The sequence below is a fragment of the Rhipicephalus microplus genome, chromosome 1 (assembly GCF_043290135.1).
Source record: "Rhipicephalus microplus isolate Deutch F79 chromosome 1, USDA_Rmic, whole genome shotgun sequence".
NCBI classification, from domain to species: domain Eukaryota; kingdom Metazoa; phylum Arthropoda; class Arachnida; order Ixodida; family Ixodidae; genus Rhipicephalus; species Rhipicephalus microplus.
Genome location: NC_134700.1, coordinates 75,824,047 through 75,851,610, shown reverse-complemented (window position 1 = coordinate 75,851,610; position 27,564 = coordinate 75,824,047). Strand labels below are relative to the sequence as shown.

General features: G+C 44.0%; 1 protein-coding gene across 5 annotated transcripts in view; it reads left to right on the top strand.

Moving 5' to 3' along the window:
* Positions 1-27,564, top strand: part of LOC119178689 (monocarboxylate transporter 12-like) — a 329,052-nt gene that overhangs the window by 254,402 nt on the left and 47,086 nt on the right. For all 5 annotated transcript variants that reach the window (XM_075880693.1, XM_075880600.1, XM_075880554.1 and 2 more), the window contains 2 exons: positions 18,149-18,292; positions 23,686-23,746. In XM_075880693.1, coding sequence (XP_075736808.1) covers positions 18,149-18,292; positions 23,686-23,746 — 205 coding nt within the window. The remainder of the gene's footprint in view (positions 1-18,148; positions 18,293-23,685; positions 23,747-27,564) is intronic.

Below are 27,564 nucleotides of genomic sequence, written 5' to 3'. Positions count from 1 at the left end.
ATAAACCAGCTTACGAAATGAGCCGACCAAAATGGTTTCCGCTTTTCAACCCAAAAAACCACCACTGTTCTCTTTATGCAAAAAACAGGATTGTTCCCTGACCCCGTGCTCAAACTAAACAACATCGACATGCCGGTAAAACAAGAACACAAATTTCTAGGAATTGCATTCGAATTAAAACTAAGCTTGCTGGCGCACATGAACACTCTGAAAACAAAAACAAACAGAGCACTCAACGTGCTCAAAGTACTCTCTCATAAGCACTGAGGTTGCGATCGACTTTGCCTTATACGTATTTACCAATCCGTATTTACCGTTCTCGATTTACGCAGCAATTTAGGCTACGGTTGCGTAGTATAAGACTCAGCGCAAAACTCGTACATCAGCCGTTTTGACCCTATATCAAAACTTCGATCTCCGTCTGTCCAGTAATGCTTACAGAACATCACCTGTGCAAAGTCCATACGTAGAATGCAACGAGCCCCTCTATTTCATCGAAGAGCATCACTATCCTTGTCATGTGTTTTAAGAGTAAGGCCGTCATCTGAACACATATGATACGAAATTGCCGCAAAATGTAACTCACCTTTACACTACCTCAACAAACTGAACCTAATCAAACCACCTGTCCTAAGCTTCGAGGAATACTGCCGCTTTTATGCCATTCCTGAAAGGTCACTACATGTCGCTATCAAACCGATAAGGCTACCGCCTTGGTTCCGCCTATCGCAGCTTTGCGAATTTTCACTAAGTCGTTTTAACAAAAAAGCACCCTGCCAGAACACATAATCCAAAATTTTTATACGCTTCAGCATGAATATAGGGATTGAGAAGAATTTTACACAGATTGCTCAAAAACAAAAAAAACCACTTGAGTATTGGGGTCACGACGGCGAAAAGTGCAATTTTTTTAAAAGTACGTCGTGTTTTTTCATTTTTTCAGCTGAAGCTTAAGCCTTGAGTGAAGGAGTTCGCAAAATCATCGCTGACAAATACAAGAAAAAAATCTGTGCGCCTACTCACTAAGCACACTAAAAGCACTACTAAAAATCTGAATGTGAGCCAATAGTGGGCGACATTTCGAACATGGTATACGTAAACAGCCAGACAGCTTCCATTCGTTTCTGCTGGGTTTCAAGTCGTGTTAGGATACCCGGAAACAAAAAAGCACATAGGTATGCTTCCCTAGTAGCCATAAAAGCAGTAGCAAAAGTGGAAATTTGCCTTTAAATTATTCAGAGAACAATTCGCCTGGCTCTTAGCAAAATGGCAACAACAATGGGATACTTGCGCGAACAACAAGCTCCACTTGGTGAAACCCATGTTCGGGGAATGAGAGACCTACCGTCATCAACAACAATTTATCGAAGTTGTAATATGCCGACTTCCCATTGGGCTCACAAACTTGACACACAACTTCTCACCCTCAAAGGAAGAGCAACCAACGTGTGAAAAATGCCAAGAAGCCTTAACACTTATGCATATTCTAATCACATGTCCCACCATTAACACAGAGACAAAAACATTTTTACAAACTATACAAACAACACGTACCTGTACACCCTGCTTTGTTCCTAGGAGATGACCTTATAGTACCCCTGCGTGACGTGCTAAACATTCTGAAAGAATGTAATCTGTTAAATAGGCTTTAAAAGTTCATCTTTTCAGTGTTCATTCCTAAACGTCTTGTGTTTGGCGCAGCGTAGCCTCAGCTGCTTTTGCGCCAAAAAACACCAAATTAACTTTTCTGAGCTATGAGTGTTCCAAGGCGTTCTATACTTGCACATTCCTTGTAAGAACTGCTGTATCATCACCAATTTCTACGTTCAAGCTCTGCTTGTGTTGTCCCGAACACAACAGCCAACCTCACCCACCTGCGCTCCACTAGATATCATCATACTGCTGCCCTGTTTTGCGAATTATTTTGCGCTAGTTTAGGTAATTGTCATATGACGGGGAACCACTGCGTTTTCTGGCATTTTTTTCTATGATGAAACACCACTTGTTCATGCTTCATAGTTTGTTGCTCGCGCATTCTTTCGAGAGGAGAGGGAATCCTGTGGCGTAGGAGGCAGTCACTAATCGTAAAGGCTGATGAAGAAGTGCTTTGGAATAAACATGGCGTACGAGCCAGGCCACGTTTCCCACATCTAGCATGACACACGTCATATATGTGTTGGTTTTTCCCAGCAGTAGTGCGTGAGTTCTATCTTCAACTGACACTTACTCAATCAACCAACTGGGCGCGAGGTGTATATTTGACGATGAAGTGTATCCCATAACGTAAATGCGAAAATGATAGCCAAATATTCCTTCAACAAAAAACAACAATAAAACAACAGAAGAAAAAGGATAAGTGGAAGCTGCAAAACCTACCAGGTTATCAGGGCTGCTGAAGTCGTGGAGGAGCAAGTTCTTGCGCAGACACTCTATGAGATGCGGAAAGTTGGCAAGGAAGCGCACGCAGCAGCTCCTGTCTTTGGCATGCCTCATTCTGCATTGAATAGTCGCTGAAGTTGCTTCAATTCCCAGTAGCTTCCACATGTTTCTGTTCCATGTCGCACCGTCGCGGGCGACTAAGACCGGCATCTTTTACAATCAATACAGCCTTCAGAAATTTAGGGTCTCCTTATTGTTCCTTTATTGTTTCCGTGGGTTGCGAACACTGTTAAGAGTTGCGTACCCTTGCCTGTGGACAGCGCAAACAAAATCACCATGCCAAGGTCGCATGGCTCACATTTCTATTTTTCATTACAATGGCCTATATCTACCAAACTCTCTTTTTTAAGTAAAATGGCCTCGGTTTATCAAACCCTCATTGGGAGCGGAGAATGGGACTGACAAATGTTTGGATAGTTTTAATCCATCGATGTGTCCATGTCGTTTAAAGAGGTCCATCGATCTCCTCTTTTTTTACAGCACTCAGAACCCTTGTGCAGAAACCGAACCCTCTCTTGTGGAAGTTCAAATATTTGCTCAAGGTGTCTTCACTTGGTAGGACTAAGATCTTCTATTTCTCTTGTATTTGTATAGCTTCCGGCCTATCATCTTCAAGAGCAGACACTCTTAATTGTAAATTTTAATCCCTTGGTACTGACTCGCTCGGAAGCAGGAAAAAATGTAGTGCTGCTCCTTTTTGATTTGGAAGCCATTTCGCCATTACTTTCTTCAAAATTGCCTTCCTTTACAGCTTTGTTCTGCTTCGCCGTATCTCACAGTTTTGTTTTCGAGATTGACACCCGTCCAAGCAGTTGGCCATTTTGCTGTCTCAAGTTTTTCTTTCGGCGACAAATGGCTCGCTTTGCAGAAGTGGCACCAGTAGCAGGAGTGGTACGCATCACCTTTGAATTTCTTTCTAATCAGGAACAGCCTTGCGTAGACGCATGGTCGGTATTTTGCACCTACACAGTTAACAAAAAGTCTGACTACATGCTCACGCATCACAGACAAATACACGCACACGCGTGCACACACACAGACACCTACCCGCAGACGTACGCACATGTGCACGCACACACCCTCATCTATTAGGTTTTCTTGATTTGAGAGAAGTAAAGCGAAGAACATTAACTCACAGTAACGTTAACCAGGGATAGATTTCAGTCGAGTTCTTTTTTCTTTTCTTTTTGTGATGTCAATTATATACATGAGCTTTTTTATACCTGGGTAAGAGAAAAACAGCGTTGTTTTTTACCATATAAAACATGAAAGTGGAAATAATAGGTACATATTAGAGGAGTGACGCTGCATCTATTTTTGGCAGCTTTTTAAAAATCACAATAAACTTTAATGAACCGTCTCTCTCCTATACGCTTCAATTCAAGCTCTCTCCGTATCGGTGAAGTAAATAGACCTACCTACCTACGTAAAGTACCGCAACTTCATAGCTTCTGCTGTAAAACGCTTCTACGTGGCATCTGAAGTTACATTCAGAGGCAATTGTCTCAAGTGGGCCATGATTAGCCTCCTCTTTTTCTACTGCGCCAGAGCATAGAGATGCTACGTCGATTTTGTTCCCGTGTGCATCCGCCTGTGCAAAAGATAGACCCCCCTTTTCGTCGTAGGGACGGCCATATACATGTGTTCGGAAGAGAAGTTCGTCCACTTTTTGTTTCAGGAGAGTAGCTTTGTCTTGGCATATTTCTGAAGGCAGTGTTAGTGTGGAGGGGGCATAGAAGACGCCATCAACATGCGAGAACTAAAGGGCTGTTCATCTGGAGGTTGACCGCATCGTCAGAGTGAAGAGTTCTCATCTTCTTTCAGTCATGTTACCGCCTTGTATCTCCAAACCGCAGTCTGCACGGAATGCGCTGCCGACTTCACACGCTTTGCATGTCTCTCTGTAAGGCTCGCAGCGCCAGGCGACCTTTTTTCTCTTCGCACTGGGCTATTGCACGGCCAGGCTGGACTGCACCTACGCACTCGCTACTTATGGCCTTCGCATCGGGTGTAGTACATGCCCCTCGTCACTGCTTTGAGGGGGGCGCTGCAACCCTGACCATCCTCTAACGCTCTGTGGATCGTGCGCTATGCCAGCACTTGAGTGCGGGCGCGCTCCTCCACTCAACGCACGTTGAACAAGTTGTCTAATCATTAAGAACACACAAATAACGTTCCGGCTCTTTTTCCTCTTCTTTCAGCAATTGCTGCAACTTCTCACATTTTGAATGGTAGTACGACACTTGCGAGAGCAATCTTTCTATCATAGCCAGGTATTGACCGCGTGCTGAGCGCCGCTGTTTATTGTTTGCATGCAAATACTTACTGCTTCTTGTTCAGTGAAAGCATCCGCAACATAGGTCTCCGCTTTTCGCTTCCTTGATGTTTGACGTGTGGGCGAAGCTTGGGAAGCAGAATGTTTGCGAAGCTTCTTTGCACTCAAGTAGGAATGATAGTGCTCGAAGAGAATAGCCATAGAGTCTGGAAGAAGTTTAGTGATGCGGCAAGCAGGCACACCTCATAGTGGAAGTGTCTGCTGCATACGACAGTAAATGCAGACTTGTCATTAATGATATGGTTGTCTCTCGAAATTTTGTTTTCCCATTCAGCGTACAGCTCAGCATTGCTTGGGAATTTGTGAATAGAAACATCAGGTGCATTTCCTGTATGAGACTTGCAATACGGAACACAGCAATGCACCATCACACCGATAATATATATTCATGTATATACTGTGCGCGCTGTAGGTTGAGCGACGGTCTTCTCGTGTCGAGAAACCACTACAGACTGAACACTGAGAAATTAACGAATAAAATGCAGCTGTAGTGGGCAAATTCACAATAAAGTCAGCCACACGAGAGAAAAAGGGAAATGGAGTACAACCCGCTTGAGCACTAACAAACGAGATAATTCATACGCATTTCATAGAAAAAAAGCTTGGTGCTTGCCGCAAAGTTGGAACGTTGTCAGTTTATCTTTGTAAACATTTTCTTCCGTGAGCTCAAAAGATAGCGCAGACTCGATTAGCACTGGACAGCTTTAGTTCCAGAGCAAGTAGCTTGCGAGTGTAAGCAGATGCATTCTTTACATTCTTCATGGATATGGCCGCAGTACAAAGGAACGCAAAAGAGCTTCAGATCCCCGGAATAAATGCACCCAAGTGTGGATAACGCCTTGACAGCGCACACCACCACTCTCGGGGAGGGTGCCGACTGAAGGGGTTATAAGCAGCAAGGATGTTTTTTTCCTTACTTTCTCTCTATACGCAGTTATTTTCAACCCTTAGAGTTAGAACTCACGTACATGTTTCAAAGAGCTGTCAAGCTGCAGACCACAGCTTTTATCCCTAGAAACCACTTGAAGTGTGTTTGAAAAAATAAAGAAAAAAAAAATAGCTGGCAGAGGGAAGGCTCGCTCGTCATTGCTGGAAGCAACCTCTCTTAACTGCGGCCACGTTATCCAACTAGACCAAGGGCCGATGGTATTTGGTGCTCTCTGCTTTCAGAACTGGTGCAGCCTTGTTTAGCCCTCTCTTTCTGATCATTGCCAGCGTTTTATGCCTCCTGCATTATGCCTTGTTTGCACATTTTTTGGCTTCTTACTGAATTTTAGCTTGTGGTGTCCTTGAACACATGCATATACATACATGATCTGGCGAGCCGCCTCGTAACATTGGAATTTTTTATAAGAAGGTGATCGTCACTCTACACATGAGTTCTTAAACCTCCTATCCACTCTCCGTCGAGAACCCTCCTTCCGCGGTTTCACATTGACGGAAAATTCTTGTGCCGTGTGAGCGGCGCAAGAGATGGATGGTCAGGGTCGCAATGCCCCTACTGCCGGTGGGTGGCGAAAGTTAATCAAAAACTCTCCCACTGCTTTAGCGGCGGGTAAATAGGCCGTAAGGAAAGAAGTGCGCCGGTACAGTCTAGCTCGGCCGTGACTGTTGATGATCCGGGGGCACCTTCTTTGGCGTGCTGACGATTTCTCCTATTATTCGTCTCCTGGTCAACCCTATCTGGAAGTTGTTGTTCGCTGAGTAGAGCAGGCACTGTTCCTATTGCTTGGGCCGGTCACGGAACAAGCTGACTTCTCTACCGCTTATAATGTGCACAATTTCTCGAAGCACATGATGCGGCTCGAAATGTGCCTCGCAGACCGCACTTGGACTTTCCGTGTGCCCTCTTGGCAAGCGTAAGCTGCATTTCCTATTCTCCCTCTGGGTCAGGTTTTTTTTGGAACGGCAAACGCCGAACACTTAGTCAATTCTCTTTAGGACACCACGCAGCCGGGTGCACAGCAGTTGCCCTGCTGCGTTGGTTTTATTTGGGGAAAAAGAGAAAGAAAAACTATATTTGCGCATAACGCGAAGCATCGCAAATGGTCGGGCCCCTATTCCAAAACTCCGCTGGCCCTTGCCACCTTCTCTGCCTGTTCGATCAGCTAGAGCTGATCATCGCAGGCGAAGCTGGGCCAGGCTAGACAGCAGTGCCTCCCATCGTTCTTGCGTGTTGTTCATACAGTGCTGTTCTTCATTTTGTAGTGTACACTCCCACGTAATGTGAAACAGAGTTGATGCGGCCCCACACCATGGATATATATCTCCGTATGCTGTGGGGTAGAATATATGTAGCCTGTGGAAGTTAACGATTGTCTTTGGAAAATGATCAACGATGAAAAGAATGAAGAGTTTTGGCCTTCGGTTCACGTGCTGCAGCAGCAACCCACAGAGTCGGGCAGCAGCTTATTATAAATAAACTCCTTTTTTCTTCACAACGGAAGGCCTAATTTTCAACAAGTAGTGCCAAAAACCATCAAAATAGCGAACCACGTCGATGATCCCAAGTTCATTGTCTTCCCGCTTACGGATTTGACCGACCGGCTTGCAGCTGCTCAACGCGTCAGCGCAACATGAAAGCTCTGAAACTGAAGCGCAAGTCTGAGAGCGCTCAATTAACACGCATTATCAACGAGGCAAAGACAACGTTCACTCCTCAACGAACGCATCCTCAACGAACGCATCAACCAGCTGCACACAGACTTGACGGAAACTGACTTGGACATCGTCCCTTCGCTATCAACCATGGAAGTGAAGACAGAGTTTGAACAGGTAGTGGAATACAACGATTGAACCACAACCACGTCAACGAAGGTGAAGTATAGGCTATGGCAACTTCAAGATTTCCGGAACTGTGCACTACCACCGGCAGCCACACTGAACCCTTGTCACGCACGCCTTAGCCTGCCATCCAACTTCTAAAAATCAACCTCATGAAGTTCGATGGACAACCTTCAATGTGGACGCCTTTTTGGGAACAGTTCAGTACAACAACGGTGTACTCACTGATGTAGACCGGTTCGCCTATCTACGTTCGGTTTGGATCAGTGACGCGGCATCGGCTATCGCCGATTTCCAGCAACGACAATCTGCTATTCAGAAGCCATAGACATTTTGAACTTATGCTTCACCAAGATCGACGTCATCATTCAGGCTCACATGCAAATACTCATCTAAATGCGACTCACGCAGTCCTCCGACGATCTTCGTAGAATTTAATGCCTTTATGACACGGTCCGAACCTGCAGACTTGTGCCCTGAAGACTCTAGGAGTATCGGAGGATAATTAGTCCGCGATGTTCTACCCCATACTACTAAAGCCACTTCCTCACGATATCGTCCTCGACATCAACAAGGCTATCACACGCCAACGCAGAGAGCACCCAGGAAGGCCCACCCAAGAACAGAAGTCGAGCATTGAATCTTTGCTGTTCTTTATTCAGGAGGAATTAGAGTCTTGTGAACGAACTCTCCTGCACATGTCTGTAAAAGAGCACATGTCGAATCGCCAAGGTACAGATTTACGGACTAGCATAACAGCTTCTTCGCGACATCAACGGTTCACAACCGAGTGATTATTCACATTGGTAAACCAGTTCCAGCAACACCTTTTTTTTGTTAGGCAGACACCCACAAGACAGAGCAGTGCGACTGTCTGGTTCCTCTCGAGGGAAGAAAAAAACGACTACTCAGTGCGGATCGATGTTGGCGATGTACCTTTCAACATCAGTTGGTGGAAACCTGTTGAAGCAACGTAACATGTACAAAGTGCAATCGACGCGATGCCTTAACAAAAGCGTGACCCTCGGTTGCTAAATACGATTAACAGTCCAGAAACATCAACAGCGCCGATGCAGCTAGAAGTAATTCTAGCTGGCAGCTCTAAACGGCGTGTCTTCTTTCAGACAGCGACAGCTTGGACCACTGAACAAGGAAACAAATGCCTAGTTCGAGTTTTATTCCATGGAGGCAGCCAGTGCAGTTTCATCACTGAGAACTTGGCTCAAAATTTAAATTGTCACGTACTGGACAATTCTATCTATCTATCTATCTATCTATCTATCTATCTATCTATCTATCTATCTATCTATCTATCTATCTATCTTTCTATCTATCTATCTATCTTTCTATCTATCTATCTATCTATTTATCTATCTATCTATCTATCTATCTATCAATCTATCTGTCTGTCTGTCTGTCTGTCTGTCTGTCTGTCTGTCTGTCTGTTTGTCTATCTATCTATCTATCTATCTATCTATCTATCTATCTATCTATCTATCTATCTATCTATCTATCTATCTATCTATCTATCTATCTATCTATCTATCTATTTATCTATCTATCTATCTATCTATCTATCTATCTATCTATCTATCTATCTATCTATCTATCTATCTATCTATCTATCTATCTATCTATCTATCTATCAAATCACCTACGTCAGGGTGCTCTGACGATCGGTCCTTAAACTTAGGGAAACCAAATTTAGTATGGGTGGGTAAGATGGTTTGATAAATATGACTCGCTAATCCTGGCATAAAAAATGTCACAATTTCGTCACGTACGCCGTCAAATCCTTTCGCCACACCTCTTTTTTTAACGCGTGAGCGTAAATAAAAAGCTGAAATTCGCCATACGAATGCAAATAATAAACGTTTTTGCACCTGTAGAGGAAGTGGAGCCAAAGATTCTGCGTGGAAGTAAAGTATTCCACCACAGAGCCACGCCAAATCTCCGCCATATTTTGCAAAAAGAGCCTAATGTTTGTGAAACGCCAATCCTGGCTTCAGTGTTGCCTACCGAATTTCTTGCACGTATGTAGCGCCCCTTCGTAATGTTTCGCCTAATATGAAATTACAACAGAGTCACCTTCTATCCGCTTGCTTTGCACAGCATTGATTCCCAAGTTACTTGGGTTCTGCCCTTTTTTTGTGCGTGCGCAGTAGAGGATGGCAAAATTTATGACACGAAAGGATCTTCATTTGGTATTACAAAGTGCCTATACTGCGAAAGCAATTGAGTAGTTCTTATAAAATAAAGCATTTTGTAAAAAATACTTCAAAAATACAGAAAAAAAGTTAGCCTCATGCTTCTCAGCCCCCTGGAAGCTTCGCAGCGCTTGCGGAGCGCCAAGATTGAGAGCAAATGCACCCACTCGTACAGCAGCGCACCATGCAGGTGCAGCCGGCTGTCATCAGCTGCGGGGCCACCTTCTAGCCCACGCTCAGCACACTAGCCAGTATATTTCTAGACACTGTAGTACGAGCCAAGGTGTATAGGATCAAGCAAGCAAGCAAGCAAGCAAGCAAGCAGCCCATGGAGTCGGGCTATAGTTTAGTGTAAATAAACCTATTTTTTTCTTTTCAACCGGAGGCTTGATTTTCTACAGATGTGTTTGTCTGGAGTCTATGTAACGCCACAGATTTGATTGCTGTGATGTTCTTATGTGATGCTGGATGGAGTTTTTTATTATATTTGTGATACTGAAGAATTATAACAAAATTAGGGTCTAGGGGCATTGGGTCCTCTATAGCGGTGTGCAAGGAAGCTCGGCGATTTCTGAAGCCTCGAGCCTACATAATCCTACAAAATCTACAAAATGGTTTCCACTGACGTCCTCGTGCCCTGGCGCCCAGATAATGGTTTGGGTGTATTCAATTGAAAAGTCTTTATGGGCTTTGGTTAGCATTTGTAATGCCTTCGTATATATTCTACCACTTTCGTAGTTTCTACATGCAGCCTTTGAACCGTGATTATTATCAGTGGGGCTTTTCGCTCCATGCCTCTTGCAAGTTTGAAGCGTATACTGCCAGGAGTGACAAAATGGTATGCGTTTTGTTCATTGAGTCAAGCCGAAGGCAAATCTTTTCAACAATTCCTGCGCCACCTGCGGAAGCTAGCTCAGACTTGCAACTTCTCAACATTGATTGACTCTATGATTCGTAACCAAATAGTTTTTGGCATCAACAACCTGAAGTTCCACGAAAAGATTCTCAACATTAAAGACCTCATGCTGCTCAAGGCGAAAACAGTTATGCAAAGCGGCCGAAGTGTCAGCTCAGCAAAATGAGACCTGGGCCCGAGCAGATAGGCTCGTAGCAGCCGTGAAACAGCGCGAACAGTTTAAGTGCGGTAGGTGGAACCGAACGCACAACCATAACGAATGCCCGGTGTTCGGGAAGACATGGTTCACGTGCAAGGGTGTCGATCACTTCGCAGTGTGTTGCCGGAAAGAGCCTGCCGTTAGTGCCACAGTGCACGACGAGGACGACTTCAACATTCTCAATGTCAGAGTGCACATGTGTGCTTAGCTATCCTTGGTGGTCCATATAGTGATGTCATCCGCATAGAAGGAGTGACGTATGCGTGGAATACCTTCGAGTTTTTTGGCTAGAACAAGCATACCTATGTGGAAAAGCGTAGGCAGGATCACAGCGCCTTGTGGTGCACCTTCGTTCGACGGGTAGAAGACTTTGAATTCGTCTTCACCTGCTTCGATGACGACGATTTTTTTTAGTAAGAAAGTGATGGACATTGGTACGTCCTTTTACCGAAGTTGGTCTCTGGAACCCATCTAGTACGGCCTTATGGCTTACGTTGGCAAAAGCGCCTTTTATGTCGACGGCCATGAAAATGTTTTCTTCTGCTTTCGGAGCAATTATTAGTACTTCTTCCTGTGAAGTATAAGGAGTTCCTGTGTCGAGAGGTTTGAGCTGAAGCCTAACGAAGTGTTTAGCAACAAGTTGTTCTGCTCAAAATGCCGTTGAAGTCTGATATTTATTAATCTCTCAAACACCTTGCCTTAGCACGACGTAAGATAATTGGCCTGAGGTTTTCTATTGCAAATTTTTTCCTGGCCTTGGTATCATAATTATAACAGCATGGTTCTATTGCTGAGGTACTGTGACATATACCCAGTGTTTTTTAATGAAGTTCAAAAGCGCTGTGATGGCTTCATCATTCCTGTTTTGAATCATGACATTGGTTATTTGATCCGCCCTAGGCGCTGTGTAGTGTTTTATGTTGGCGATGACCGCTCTGACCTCGGCATGCGTGAAAGGCACATCCAGTTCTGAGTGTGGAAGCCCAGTGTATTTAGCCTGGAAAGGAGCTGTGATGGCTCGTGTTCCGAAACACTTGGTATAGATGTATTGATGTATGTGCCTGCGGATATGACTGCAATTATTTTTCTAAAGAATTTTTTCCTTTACGTTTAGTTTTCAGTGGATCAATCATGGCTCTGAGGACATTCTATGTCCTTGCTGTTCCGAAAAGTTACAATTAGTGAATCGCAGAATTGTTTGCAGTTGGCTGTCACGAGTTAATTGTCATAGTCTTCGGGTTGCTGCAATAGAGATATAATGTTCGCGTGCATTATATTTTGTTTGCGCCTTTTCCGTTGTATAGTGAGGTTTATTCTTGCTTCCTACAGGTGGAGGAGGTGAGCGTCCACATTTGCGGAAACGTGTAACAGGACGTAAGACTCTCACATGTACGGAGAGGTACATATTTAAACGGGAACACCGGAGCGCGTGTCGTCGGCTTGCTGCGGCAACTATAATGTTTTGCGCATGAGCAGTGTGCACTGTGGACGGCGCTTGATTACTGTCTACCACAAAAATTTGAACACGATCACCTGTTTACACACACCTCGTGATCGCTTTATTATTGCTACCCACCAATAGCTTTCATCTTTAGTGTCAGAAGGAACACTAATAGCACAGATAGAACATCACTGCCTTACAATCACTGCCTTACAATTGCGTGGTGGTTTGGGCTAGTTTGTTGGTCATGACGATTGATATAGCGCGAGCTGAGAACGACGACAAAAGGGCTTGAAATCGAGCGCTACCAACTGACTTTATTGTGCAGAGCGCGAAAAGATATAGAGGTGACAAAAAAAGCATGCGACAAAAGATGAGCAATGCAAAGATGAGTGAGGCAAAAAGACAAACCAAAAAAAGAAGAAAGAAATCTAAGGAAACGATACCGAGGAATGGAAGAACTACCACTACTTCTCTGTGCGCCAACATTTTTAAGGAACCTTGATTTCTTTTTGAATAGAGAGAAGGAAGCTTTGCTTACTTACGCATGAGTCCTATTCGCTTGCCATTTGAGCAGCCTCGAGGATGATTCGGGTGCGATCATCTATTTGTCTATACAGCGTCACATGTCCTCAAAAAAAGGCGCACAGTTGCACACAGTCCACTGCTGCGCAAGAAACCCATCTTCCCATTTCTGACATTGTTAGCATATGCCACCTCAGTTGGTCGTTCAGACACCTTCAGGTCTATCTAAAATAACATGCACCATAGAATAGCGAAACCCTAAACACAACTTCGTGGGTACGTCGCACATACGTGGTCCTATATTTAACATCACATTCAGTGCAGTTTCTAGTGGGTTTGTCAATTTGTTAAGACAATTTGAGCAGTGCAGAAAACAGCACGCCAACGCCCGCAAATTTTCCACTTTCCTTGAGCCTGTTAGGCATCCGTTGTTTTTACGGAAGAATAGCGATCCTTTCACACTCTTTTTCCCTGTTGCGCTCGTCTTCTTGTGGTATTGTTGTCGTTCTCAGCTCCTGCTATTACAGTCGTCTGCGACAGTCGTTCAGCGTTCATTCCTCTGAAGGAGGTCCAACAGACTTTTGACACCTGATGCGAAGGCCTCGGTTTGATCCTGTCATTGACTGAGGGGTGCCTGAAAACGATAAACTTTGAATTCAAATGTATACTCTCTGCCTCAGGTTCCTTAATGACTGAGATCACGGCACAGGCATTGGACTTCAGAAATTTTTTCTTAACAAGTGAGTCGTGCACAGCTTCAGGCGATGAAACAAGACTAATAAGATTCTCCTACTTGGCCCCCGTGGCTTTGTATCTTCTCAAGAAAGACAAAATGACATGCCAGAGTGTGAAATATCTCCTAGAGCTTCATTAAAAGATAATATTATGTGGAATTAGACGTCCCAAAACCACCATATGATTTTGAGAGACACCGTAGTGGAGGGCTCTGGAAATGTAGACCACCTGGTGTTCTTTAACGTCGACTCAAATCTGAGCACACGGGCCTACAGAATTTTCGCCTCAACAAAAAATACAGCCGCCGCAGCCGGGGTCTGATCCCGTGACCTACGGGTCAGCAGCCGAGTACCTTAGCTACTAGACCGCGGTGGTGGGGTCATGAAAATAAACCACCTCGATAGACATACGGTTTTCAGTGACTTGATGGTCATACCCATGGCCAAGCACGCAAGACCAAGCTGACGGTGCAGCTTACGCGACCATTTTCATATGGCAAGAAAAGACACTACGGAGACGTGAACTGCCTTAAAATAGCGAGTCCTGATTCCATGTCCCAGAGCGTTGTTCAGTGGGTGGCACAGATCTTTGAAATGAATCGCCTGGATTTTGAGTTGCAAGTGCTTGTGAAACTTCTAAGCTAAGTTAGAGCACAATACAGGCACGTCACCTCATGTATTTTCAACTTTAAGAAGAATGGTTCGTATCAAAATGCGAATTCATATCACGTTACACTGCTGAACTATTTCCAAGTAGATTGTTCATGTTCTACATCCAGGAAGCTCGTCATCGTAGAATGTTGTAAGGAGCGCCACGGCCGGACGTCCACGAAGTTCTGGTGACTCATTCATGGTTACGCAAATGAGCATGTGTTTGGTCAAAACGTTTACCGCGTCGCAAGGTCTTTGTCGCTGACCTCATGTAGCTGCTTTAGATATAGTTGCCCTGCGGCACGCACTGCCTGGCACCGGGCCTGCCGTCGGGCACTTGCTTTGGAGGAAGCTGCCCAAAGGTCTAGTGGCCAGATGCAGTGGCATCCCAGCATAACAGTGCGTGGCGAAACTGACGCGGTATGTCATTGAGATATTCTCTTTTTAGAGCATGCCCAAGTGATCCATTGTCCTCACGGATGAATCTGACAATTTCCGAAAGTTCCTGCCATGTTGAAAAAAATCCCTTCTATTCTTTTATTAATAATCGCGCCTTAGAATCCCCCGAAAAAGAGGAAATTTCCTGTACGGAACATCGCTTTCGCTGGACGGTGACGCCACCGAAGAATATTTTACAACGCTTGCACCGGCACTTAATAGCGAAATGTTGATCAGTGGCTCCATTACTGAGGAGAAAGAACAGAGATAGAGGCCCAGCCATTTGAAGTAATGGCGGATAAACCACGTACCGGAAGCCGTTAGGGGATTGGATTGGCTGTGGTGGTGGCACGCGTTCCCCACTCGTCAGAGACTGTCAGAGTGGGGCGTCGTTCTTAGTAATTACTGCCCCAACTGCGGCAAAGAGGAACAATCCGCCATACGATGTTTGAAGTGGTCAAAGGTGTGTGGCACGTCATCGCTCGTTAATTCGGAGTGTCAGTTCCTTCGAGCGGACAGCGCAGAAGAGGCTTGTGTGAACTACTCGTACTTTAAGTCACGATGTTCGTTTCATGGTGTCGGTGCTGTATAGCCGAACCACACCGACGACCCCAATGAGCTGCATACCCAGCGTAACAGAAGATAACAAGGATCATGGTTCGGTGCTTTACCGAACATATACAAACACAGGGTGAAGAAGTTTTCATCTAAAGGTGGAACACACGTTTTTTTTATTTTGGAGCACAGAATGGTAATATTGAATTCCCTTCACTGCCGTTTTGAAACTCACTGATAAGGACAAAAAAATCTTCCTTTTCGTCACGGATAATGTGTGATCCTGTTCGAACTTGGTGCTTCTTGTGTTTGCGTTCTCTTTTTTTCCTTCAGTGACTCGTCATCTGTGAAAGTATTGCAGTGCTATAAGTTGAATCGTGTCTGTGTTTTATTTTTTGTACGTGCTACTGAAGTAATTCTCCTACATCAGGCAGCTCTACGCCACATGAAGTGCTCTTACTAAAATGCAATAAACTTCTCTATTTATATGATACCCATGTCAATCTAAACGAAGTTTGTTTTTGGTATCATCATTTAGTATGCCTAACAAAACACTTTTATTTTGAAATGTTATTGGCATCTGTGACAATAAATTTTTCTAAAAACAATATGCAACCAGCCTCCCATGTGCCCAATTTTTTGTCAATATAGCTTCATCAAGTATGAGGCCAACTGGGTGGCCTTCAGCTCTCCCATGGCAGAATACCAAGTACTCTAAATTGTTATCTATTTTTTTCAAAACAAAACACAATGTTTCTTTGCTTCACAATTAATGTGTAATTCTGTTCAAGCTTGGTGAGCTTTTGTACACCCTTTTCACTTTGTTTCCTTAAGTGATGTGTGATCTGCGATAGTATTGCAGTGCTGTAGTTACATCGTGTCCATGCTTGTGCATCCCACTGAAGTCATTTTGTTATAAGGAGCAGTCGTACTCACATGAATGGCTGTTAACTATACTTCCCTGTTTGAAGTATTAAAAATCCAGAGACCCGCGCTGGTCAGGTGCATATATCGAGGATCAGTGGGCGAACGCTATGTTAGCCTCGAGAGCAATTTTGGATACGGTGCCAGCCGAATCTATTGAAACGCCTGTGAACAGGGACTTGAGGTCACATAATAAATAGCCATCTTTGGTCAAAATTCTGCGTGTCTTTTCGTTCAAGTCGACTGAATTGCGCATGTGAGTGTGCACTCACCAACGAGCTGAACCAGAATTCGATGCATAAATTTCGACCGGTACAATCATGTACAATGGACAATACAACGCATTGGGATGGGTGGCTTGTGGAGGTTTTTGGCACTCCATAAAGTTCTGACCCAGACCAGTGGTGGTCTAGCAGTTTGTCGTGAAGTGCTTTGTGGTTCTAAGAAGTGGTAAGGAGTATGTCAACATGCAGTTGTATGAGCTCCCTTGACCTTCCGCATCCGATCATTTATTGTGAAAATGCATGCTGGAAGCGTAACGCCGTAAACGTTTGTTCCCACTGATCAGCGTTTGTTTCTTTTTTTGTTTCAAACGAACTCAAGCAGCACGACTTTCTTCTAACGAGTGAGCATATACAGTGAAATTTCTATTGGGCCTAGTTGGTTCATAATCATTGGGGTACTTTTACAGCGCAAACGCAGGCACACCACAAAAGAAGAGGCGACACACACAAGCGCTGACTATCAAGTGACTTCATTTTGGAAACTGTGAATGCATATATATACCTCCAAGGCAGCCTTGCTGTCATGCGCCACGCAATCGACAAAAATACACAAACGTGTTGTCGGCGTTGAGAAATCGACCAGTGTATTACGTACGCGGTGACATGAACCCGAACTCAGATGCGTGCAGGGACAGAGACGTGTCACTTATGCAACGATGGGCACATTTTCTGATAAAGTAGGCTTCCAAGGCCAGCAGCGCATTCTCATCGTTACTCCTGCTAAAGATCAAAGTCCCTTCAAATCGTGTCTCACAATCGCAGCAAGAATTATTATGAATATGAGCCACAAGATGGGCTCCTTTATCTGCATTCTTGTTAATCTTTTGTGAGTGGTTCCTGAGCCACTCGTTGATGCAATGTTTCAGTTTTACTGGCAGATATTAACACAGGAGAGCGAGATGAGAGTAGATTTTGGTCAGAGAACAAACCGGGCTTAAGCATCTAATGGTTTAAATCTAGAAGAAGAAATAGACGTGTGCCGGGAACGTAGCGCGTAGGCAGGATAACCACTGGTCATTAAGGGTGACTGACTGGATTCGCAGTGAAGGTAAGTGGGTGAGAAAAAGACAGAAAGTTAGGTGGGCAGATGAGATTAGGAAGCTTGCAGGTAGTAATTGGCAGCAGCAAGCACAGAACCAAGTTAACTGGCGGAATATGGGACTGGCCTTTTCTTGTAGTGGGCATAGTCAGGCTGATGATGATAAGTATGAGTGCGGATGCTGACGCCGCGGGACATAGACACGAGCAAGAGATACTTGGCATCTAAAAAGCTCGCCGCGGGAAGTGGGGCCGAACTTTAGGGGAGGCACTATGTGCTTTGCGTTCCCCCTAATCCTGTCATGAACATGCCTCACGGTGGTGACTTTAGCCCAAGTTCGACGTTAATCAGCGACGCCCTTCTAGCTTTCACGCCTCTTTCTCTAAATGCGCTCCCGCTATTAACTCTTGCAACTACCTCTTGTAGTTTTTTCAGTCATTATTCATGGGCGTTATTCGTAGAGATGGAGATGTGCCACCAAGCGTAAACGTGAGTGCACCCACGTTAGACGGTGATGTAGCTACCAAACACAATACATTTTGTGCAAGCTCACTTATATCAATGTACAGGAAACGTTAAACTACTTTTGTAGGGACAAGTATTACTTTAGATTTATATCATACGATTTCTGTGACTGAGGAATCACCCATGCCTCATCTTTCTTGTAATGCCCACAGGTGTCGTGACGGGAGTACTCCTGCAAAAGCTGCCCCTGCGCACCGTGTCTGTTGCTGGCAGCTTGCTGGTAGCGTTTGGCATACTGCTCAGCGTGGCGTTCTACAGCGTCATCAGTATCACCATATGTATTGGCATCATAACTGGTACGTGTTTATTATAGACTACTGTTGGTGCTGCCAACGTTAAGTAACGTTGGGCTCCTATGCTGAAGATAGTGGGTTCAATTCCGGCAGCCGCAGTCGCATTTCGATGGCGGCAAACTTTGAGGCACCTATACTGACATTAAGGTGGGCGTTAAAACTGTCGTGTTCATCGAAGTATACCGAGTTGATTATATAATGTTGTTGAAATGAGACAGTCAAAATTTTCAGACCATTTCCTCTGACGTGTTGACTGTTTTTCGAGAGTGCCTGAAACCATTAGTTATAACGTATGAATCACCCACTGATAACAACCTGAAATTTCTAGATTTGAAGCTTGTGCTAGAACCCCGATATGTTTGCTGGATGTATGAACCCAGAAGCGGCAAGCCACTTCTGCCTTTCGGCTCAGCTTACTCTAAATTGGTCAAGCGGGGCATTGCTAACCTCTGCCTTGCCAACGCTTTAAGGAAGTCTTGCCCCCACATGGTACACCACAGCTTTGCTCTACAAGTGGAGCACCTCAGCAACGCCGGTTACCCCGCACACGTTCTCGTTTCAGTGGCGGAAAAGCTGGTCACTGTCGTGAAGCGAGGCAACAAACCAGATAAGCGCAACAGCGTCAGAAAGAGCCGGCCTGTCGTACTACCGTACGTGCACGACGTCTCACACAGGCTAAAAAAGATTGCTCGATACGCCAACGTTCTTGTTGTTTTTTCAGCACCGGAAAAATTGCAGAAGCTTTGCAAACGGGTAAATACACCTCGCGCAAATTCTGCCGCGTGCTCTGTCGCGCACAGGACATGCTACGTCCCATGCGCAGGTGGAGTCGTATACTTGATTCTACTGACGTGTGGGTGCGTCTACGTCGGCCAAACCGGCAAGTGCATAAACGACCGCCTGCGAGAACACCGAAACAATGTGCACAATGTGGTACAAGGGCACCTTGGCATTCATTGCCGAGATTGTGGCTGCACCCCCCTCTCTGATCAGAGCTCTATATTGGCAAGGCACAGGGACCAGCTTACCCGAGAAATTATTCGTGCCGAAAAAATACACGTGCTAGGAGATAAATGCGAAAGCACTTCATCGGTTGCTTTATCACAGGCTGAACGTGATTACCTGGCTGGGATTTGAGGCATTAGAGGACCTGTCAGACGTGCTGTTACTGGTGGGTAGGTTAGGCTTGTTTTTTACCTTCATGCTCTGTAATCTTCCTCTTTAGACGTATAAATTCTTGCCACTCTGTGAAATAAAGTTAGTTGGAAGTCAGCGCTCTTTCTGTCTACCCTGTCCTTTTTTCCTTTGTTCGCGCGCCAAAACACCTTGCAAATATACGGAGCCCTTTGTTTAGGGTTGCCTCATAATCGTATTGTGGTTTTAGTGTTCAAAACCATAACCAGAATAGGAACAAATTTTGGCAGTGAATTGGCTCAACGGCTGTAGAAACAGTTCCACTCAAGCACTCTGCTATGTTCGCGGAAATCGTGTTGTGTGACCTTTCAGCTAAATGAGATCAGTCCGATTGATTGAGTGATTGAAATAGTGTTATTTAGGTCATTTGGTCCTGTGGGACCCGTTATAGCGGGCAGTCGGAAGTTAAGCGCTCATTGGGTAGGTAGGCTTATGGCCATATTCTTCTGAAACAAAATCCGCAGGCTTTTATTTATAGTAGCCAAAATCGGGAGTTTTCGCCTCTGAATTGGCATCAGAGAAATGTATGAAAGTTACAAATTAAATCTGAGGACAATATTTCCAATGACTCTGGCACGCATCTTATTATATTCCATGCATTACTTATTGTCCAAACACAAAGGGTGCCACACACTGTACGCGAAAACACATTATAAGTATCTGAAAGGTTCCGTCGAAGCCTGTCCTGAATTATACGAGCAAAAGTGGGAGTACCGTTAACGTGCGTCTTTAAGAGTTGAACGCGATAGCAATAGCTTGTTTCTAGTGCGTATACTTGAACCACTGGGTGCATACATTTTAATATGTTATGCTACTCATGAGGTTCAAATTACGGATTACAACAGTGAAATCAATAACGTTGAAAGTGTCTTGCGTCAGTGAAGCTTTCGCAAGTGGCCTCTTACTGTGTAATGAGAAGCATGCTTGAAACAACCAGCAATTAGGCGCGTGAAGTTTTTTTGATTATCCTATGCACCCCACTGCGTTGTCATAGGGAAAGAGAGAGTGAGAATTTATTAGAAGGCGGAGAGGTCGGCCTGAGCTAGTTCGCTCTAGCCTGCTACTCTACAGAGGGGATAAGGGAAAGAAGAAGGAAAGAGAGATGAAGGGTGATGATGGGGACAAGAAGAGGTGGTGCGTATGTACAGTAGCCACTTAGCATAGTATCCTACAGTCTAGTTTCTAGTCCAGGGCTTTTTATAAAATCTAAAATAGCCTTTGTTGCAGTCTTTGACACTGTTTGGTCGTTCATTGCTGACAATATGTGGCTTTCACTTAATGGTGTTCATCCAATGCTTGCCAACGTTGCAGTTAGCATTTTTCTTTGCGCCATGTATAATGCACAGTCACAAAATATGTGAGCTATTGTTTCGCGCCCTTGGCAGCGTTCACAATTCGGTCTGTCCGCACGGCCGATTAGGTGGGTGTAGTGGCGAGTGAAGGCGAAGCCCAAGCGAACTCGGTGCAGTATATTAGCATGCCTTCGGCTCATTTTATCTGGAAGAGGAAAAGTCATACCGGGGTCTGTTTCCCACAGGCGCTTGTTCTGGTAATCTGGTAGCGACCAGTAAGTGGCAGCGCATTCGCGCATGAGTGATCTCAATAATGTGCTGACGTCACTTCGCGATTATGGTACTTTGACGTACATAGGAGCGTTGTACATTGCCGCTCTTGCTTCGCTATCGGCTGTTTCGTTGCCAACCAGGCCGCAGTGTCCAGGAATCCATTGGAGTGTAATCAAGTGACTGCTCTTGTGTGTTTGATCAAATGCTTGGACGATTCCTAACGATAACTCATAAAATTGGCCTCTTCTTGAGCAAGAATGGATAGCTTGAAGCGCTGATTTTGCATCAGACAGAATCGTTTATTTACGCGGTGCTTGGTCGTTCACAAATTTTATGGCTTCTTGTATAGCAACAAGTTCTGCAGGTGTCGAAGATGACCTATGATCTAATTTTTACTGTCGGGAAATACCGAGTTGAGGGATCACGAAGGCTGCAGCTGAGGCAGATGAAGTTACGGATCCATCGGTGTAAATGTGCACGGAGTCGCTGTATCGCTTATCTAATTGTGCCAAGGTGAGTTGCTTGAGGTCAATATAAGAAACACGCGACTTATACAAAATTCCACGTATGTGAAGGCACACCAGCGGTTTAGTCAATATCCATGGAGGCACTGCAGGGACTACGGCAGGTGCAAAGCTTGAAGGGATCATGTGCCTATGCGTATCGAGGCATCGCGAATAGGTACAGCCTGGTTAGTCCACTTGTAGCGAAGACAACGGGTGCTGTGCATGTCGGGTCAGCAGAAGAAGGTGTACTTGAAAAGGCTTTTAGGACGTGCAAACCTGTATATGGTAGGTGCGGGACTCCTCTATAGTGCCAGAGGTTTACGTGCACCGTGGCAGGCCAAGGCATATTCTCAGTGCTCGTGCCTGAAAGCTCTCTAAAGTACGAAGACACGTTGCCCGCATGCTGGAAAGTACAGGTGAGCTGTACCGTATATAGCCCACAAACAATGCCTTGTATAACTGTAGAAGGAAATAGGTGCAGGAAATTGTGAGTATTTATTAATTGGTGATCGGCTTTGAACCACAAGGTGGTCATATTAAAAACATGCGTCGACGCGCGATGACGATGTACGCTTGTAATAAACAATATTGATGTGATAATACATGTATGTGAAGCACTATGGATACACACAATGAATGTGTTTGTGAATTCTGAACGCTATTTTCACTGCATTCCAAAAAGAAAATATTTTAACTGTTTCGCCAGTTAGAAGAAGTTCTTCGTCTTGAAAATGCAGTGAAATTTGGAAAGGAGGTGATTATCAGTGACAATTTCGGCAAGGTAAAACTTGACTAATCCTTCAACATCGTTCCTATCAGGTTAATATGGCATTCTCGAATACAAGCTCAAAAGCATAGTACTTGCGGTTCAAATTTAATGTAATATGTGAGATTGCTGTTTCATTTTTTCTATTTACTTTAATCACGTAGCATACCTAAAACACCATTGAAACGCCTTACCGTCACATTCTTGATGAATCCACCTTAGTGGATATGCGCCATTTATTGTAGGAAACCAAACAAAAATATGGTTGCTAAGCAGACGCGTTGCTGCCTGGTAGAATATCTGCTGGCCACGCAAACGACCTGAGTTCGGTCCGCACTCAAACCCGGAAATTTTTAATAATCGCATCTTTCTCGCATTTTTCTCGACTCTTACGTCACGCACAAGATGATTTTTTGCCTAGAACCAGCGACGCGTACGCCAGAAAGTCTGTGAAACGAGCTCTTTGACGGTATGGCGTTAAAGCGACTGTTGAAAATGTTCCTGCCAGTACTTTAGTTCAAGGGACACTACCGTCAAATAATATTTTTAGTCAGATTGAAAGCTCAATATATGACAACGTCTAAAAGAACAATATTATCAACAAGAGTGCTTACGTACCGAGAAATTAGTGTAAGTGCACGAGAACACATGCGCCGCAAGTAGAACATTCGCAAAATGATCGATGGCACCAGACTTACCGCCTACAAATAATGACTAGTAATTGAACTGGCTGCACGAATTGAAGATTCTTTCTTGCATCAAGAGATGCAATAAAACGCTGCTTGTTCGTTTCTTTTTGAATCATGAAAAAGAATGGCTGGACGTTACTATAGGGAATGACGCGAGTGGTTTGAAAGATCAATTTTCGCCTAGTCAAACTGGATAGGTCGTGCCATCTAGCAGGGCTCAATTGAACGAAGCGCACAGGCCTTCTCGGAGGCCATGACAGGAAATTGTTCAATCGCCATTGTTGGTCCTATGGCTCTCGCTACTTTCGCTCTGCTGCTACTTGTGCCAGTGGCCACGCAGTAAAGCCGGGCAACGATGTGCACAGCAACAGTGACGTGAAAGGTTTCACTTGAAGCAGGTTATTCGAAAGGTGCAAACGTGATGCGCACAACTTGAAGTAGCGCTATGAGGCTTCTGGATTGCTAGTTCAACAATCAATACCAATGTTATATTTGCCTTTAGGGTCCTTTTAAGCAATGCAACTCGGCTGCTTTGCAGAGACTTTAAATGTAAAAAAAAACCTTCTAAAATTAGACTAGTGTGACCTCAGCTTTATGTAATTCACCCATTTGACGCTGTTTTGGAAACTTTGTTTACTTCTGTTTTCGCGGTAACTTGGCACTTCCTTTTTTGCAGCTATTGGTCAAGGGTTGATTTTCCCTTCCAACATGGTGGCCATCAACACATACTTCCACAAGTAAGTACACCACTGGTGCTTACTTTATTTTTTCTTAAATACCGCAGTGACGCTATTGACTTTTTCTGATACCATGAATTTATGATTCGCAGTCAGGTTTCTATGTCTTTAGGCTGAACTACTGACTGCACTGAATGTAGGAACAGCGCAACCTAGAAGTAGTTACTGCGTAATTACGGAAGCGAAAAAACGAGGACCGTAGTTACGCAGTAACTACTTCTAGGTTGCGCTGTTCCTGCATTCAGTTATGTCCTTCTAACTTCACCAAGTTTCCACGCTTCATGACTGACTGCGCCAGCAGTTCAGCCTGCAGGTTCTAACGTGGAAGGTGGTCGCCACGAAACGCTATTGAACGTGGTTGCTTGACACAAGTTCTCTTTTCAAAAGTAGAATAAGCTGCACATGTTTTACATGCGACAATGCACTGGCATCATTACGTGGCGAGTGATTGAAACCAATTGTGAAACTTTTTCACGGACGCCAACTCCGCGACGCTGAGAGCCACGAGCTGACATTCTGCAAGTCATACGCTTAAAGTAAAAAGGCTCATAGTTCCTGCTACTTTATGTTTTTAATACACATTTTATTAGCGAAGCTCTTCCAAGGTTGGGGCTGGCAACAGGTAGGTGTTGGAATCGCATGCAACGCTCAAGTTCCCAGATTCACCCATAGATAGTGCTACTGACTCGGTCATGGTCTGAAGAAATTGATAGTATCTGTGGTAATGAGGGAGATAGGTTAAATTTGAAGTTCAGCAGGGAAAAATCAGCAATCATTATTTTTATTGATAACAAAGGCAGTGACCATAAGATACAGGAGGTCTCGCTAGATATAGTGAATAAATATAAATCCGTGGACGTATCCTTGGAGATAAATACAAATATCTGGGCGTAGGGATAAGCAATGGGGCCGAGTACCTAAGGGAACACGAAATATATGCGACGACTAAAGGTATTAGGAATGCTGATGTAATTAAAAATAGGACACTGTAGAACCACAATAGGTATGATGTTGTGAGAGAGACTTGGAAAGGTGTCATGGTCCCGGCTTTGACGTTCGGCAATGCGGTCTTGTGCATGAAATCAGTAGTTCAAGCAAGATTGGAAATAAACAACGTGGCATAGGGAAACTTGCTTTGGGAGCACACGGGAATATCCCAAATTAGGTGGTACAGGAAGACATGGAATGAACATCGTTTGAGTGCAAGGAAGCTAACAAGATAAAATTTGATAAGCGATTGAGAAAAATGGGAGAGGAGCGTTGGGCTAGGAAAGTTTTCAGTTATTTGTACATGAAGAATGGCGATAAGAAATGCAAGAAACGAACTAGAAAATTGTCAAGCAAGTATTTAGAGAACAGAAGAATACCAATTGAAGAGGAAACAGCGGTTAAGAAGAAGGTGAAGGAAACAAAGAGGGACATCTGGAAGATGTAAATGTTTACGAAATCATCACTGGAGCCCTACGGAAAAATTAAGCAGGAAATAGCAAGGAAAACAATCTACTCTAATTATTGTGGTAGTTTTCTGCTCTTCGAGGCTAGAACAGGAGTATTGCGGACCAAGACGTACCGAGCAAAATACGAAGGCACAGACATGGTATCTAGTGCGTGTGGAGAGGAATAGGAAACGACTGAACATTTGAAAATGTTCTGTAAAGGGCTCCACCCTATAGTTGAAGATAAGGACACCAAATTTTTCAAAGCATTGGGGTTTGGGAACATTGAAGGCAAAATTTTATTATTTATTTATTCATACTGTTAGCATACATGCCAGAACAGGAGTTGCTCATCTGGGCACACAAATTTCAAAAGTAGAGCAAAAGTGGAACATCTCACCATTTGACACAAAGAGAGCAAAAACAATGCAAAAAATAATAAAAATCCAACATTCAATGCGCACCCTTTAGCATAACACGGCAGAACACAGGTGAGCAAGTGAGTGCCTTATCACAGCTCAGTTCAACAATTGTAACGCACATTCGAAATCTTTAACATTGTTACGCAGTACAACGTCCTTCCGTAACTTATTCCATATGTCAATAGCGGATACATTAAAAGAATTATTGAAAGATTTTGTGTTATGCTTCAGAGGTTTAATGTGTTTGGCGTGCTTGTCCGCGAATGCAACGTGTCTAGAGTGAAAATTTTCGTTATCTCTGTTTTGTGATACCGTGGAATATCTGAAAAAAGAATTTCATGCTGTTGATATTCATTCTTTCGTGCAATGTAAGAATATGAGCCCTAGTTCTTAGACTTGTTACGAACTGCGTTTTACGGTAGGAATTAAAAATAAATCTTAGGGCTCTATTTTGAACCTGTTCACATTTAGCGATATTATTTTGCGTATATGGCTTCCATATCGGGCTTGAACATTGCAGCAACGGAAACACTGTGGTTTTATATGCTAAAAGTTTTACTTCAGGTGTCGCGTCACCAAGCCTCCGACGAAGCATCCAAAGCTTTTTTTTTGCAATTTATGACAGATATAATCTATATGACGGTTCCAGTTCAAGCTATCTGTGACGTAAACACCCAGGTATTTATATTCTGACACGCGGCAGAGTGGTTCGTCATTTATGACGTAACGAAATAAGAGAGGCTTGGTTTTTCTTGTAATCGGCATAAAAATTGTTCTGCTTGGGTTCAACACCATTTGCCATTTTTTTGCACCAAAAGCCTATCATGCCCAGATGTTCATCAAGCTTTTCCTGGTCGTAGTTCGATTCTGCCTTTGAATAGATGACTGTGTCATCAGCATAGTGCTTAATGAAAACATCGGGCGAGAAGCCGCTGTTCATATAAATTATATATAGTAAGAACAGCAGTGGCCCTATGACAGAGCCCTGCGGAACTCCTGAACCTACCGGCTGTTTGTGCCCCTAATGCAAACCACTTGCTCTCTGTTTATCAAATAAGCTGCTATCCAATTTATGAGCTCATCGTTCTGCAGGATCGTGCTAAGTTTATGCAGTAATTTTGAATGTGGTATTTTGTCGAATGCCTTTCTGAAATCAAGAAAAATAATGTCAACTTGCCCTCTGTCATCTAAGATTTGACTAATGAAATGTGAAACCTCGGTGAGAATTGTCACTGTGAAGAAACCTCGCCTGAAACCATGTTGTTGATCTGCCATTAGTTTGTGCTCTTCGAGCAATTTTGTTAAGTGCTTAGTAAGTACATGCTCCAGTGTTTTACAGCACGTGCTTGTCAAAGACACAGGCCTGTAGTTGTTTACACAGTCTTTAGCACCTCTTTTAGAAATCGGTATGACCTTAGCACATTTCCAGTCATTACGAACCTGTCCGTCACGCAAAGATTTGTTAACTATATCAGTGAGATAATAAGAGCACCATTCAGCATACCTTTTCAAAAAGACATTCGGAATACCATCTAAGCCAGTTGATTTCTTTCAATCAAGGTTCAGAAGAAGGTTACAAATGCCTTCCTGTGTAACGACAATGTCAGGGATTGGCGAGGCAGGACAACTTAGGCTGCATTCCGGCAGTATACCGTCATCGTTTGTAAAAACCGATTTGAAATAATCATTAAAAGTACAGACTAACTGAAAACTATCGGTAACAGTGCCGGTTTCTTTATTTAAATACACAGTAGTCGATGTTTCTTTCGATAAATATCGCCAAAATTTCTGCGGTGCTGTTTTAATAAACTGCGTTAAAGATTCATTCATGTATCGCTTCTTTGCGTCAGCCAGCTCAGCTCTGAACGAAAAAAAAAGCGTCGTGACGTCAGCCGATCTGAGATTTTGTTTACTACTTTTTCAATTTGCCCGCATGCGACTTAGTTGTCGTTTCACGTGA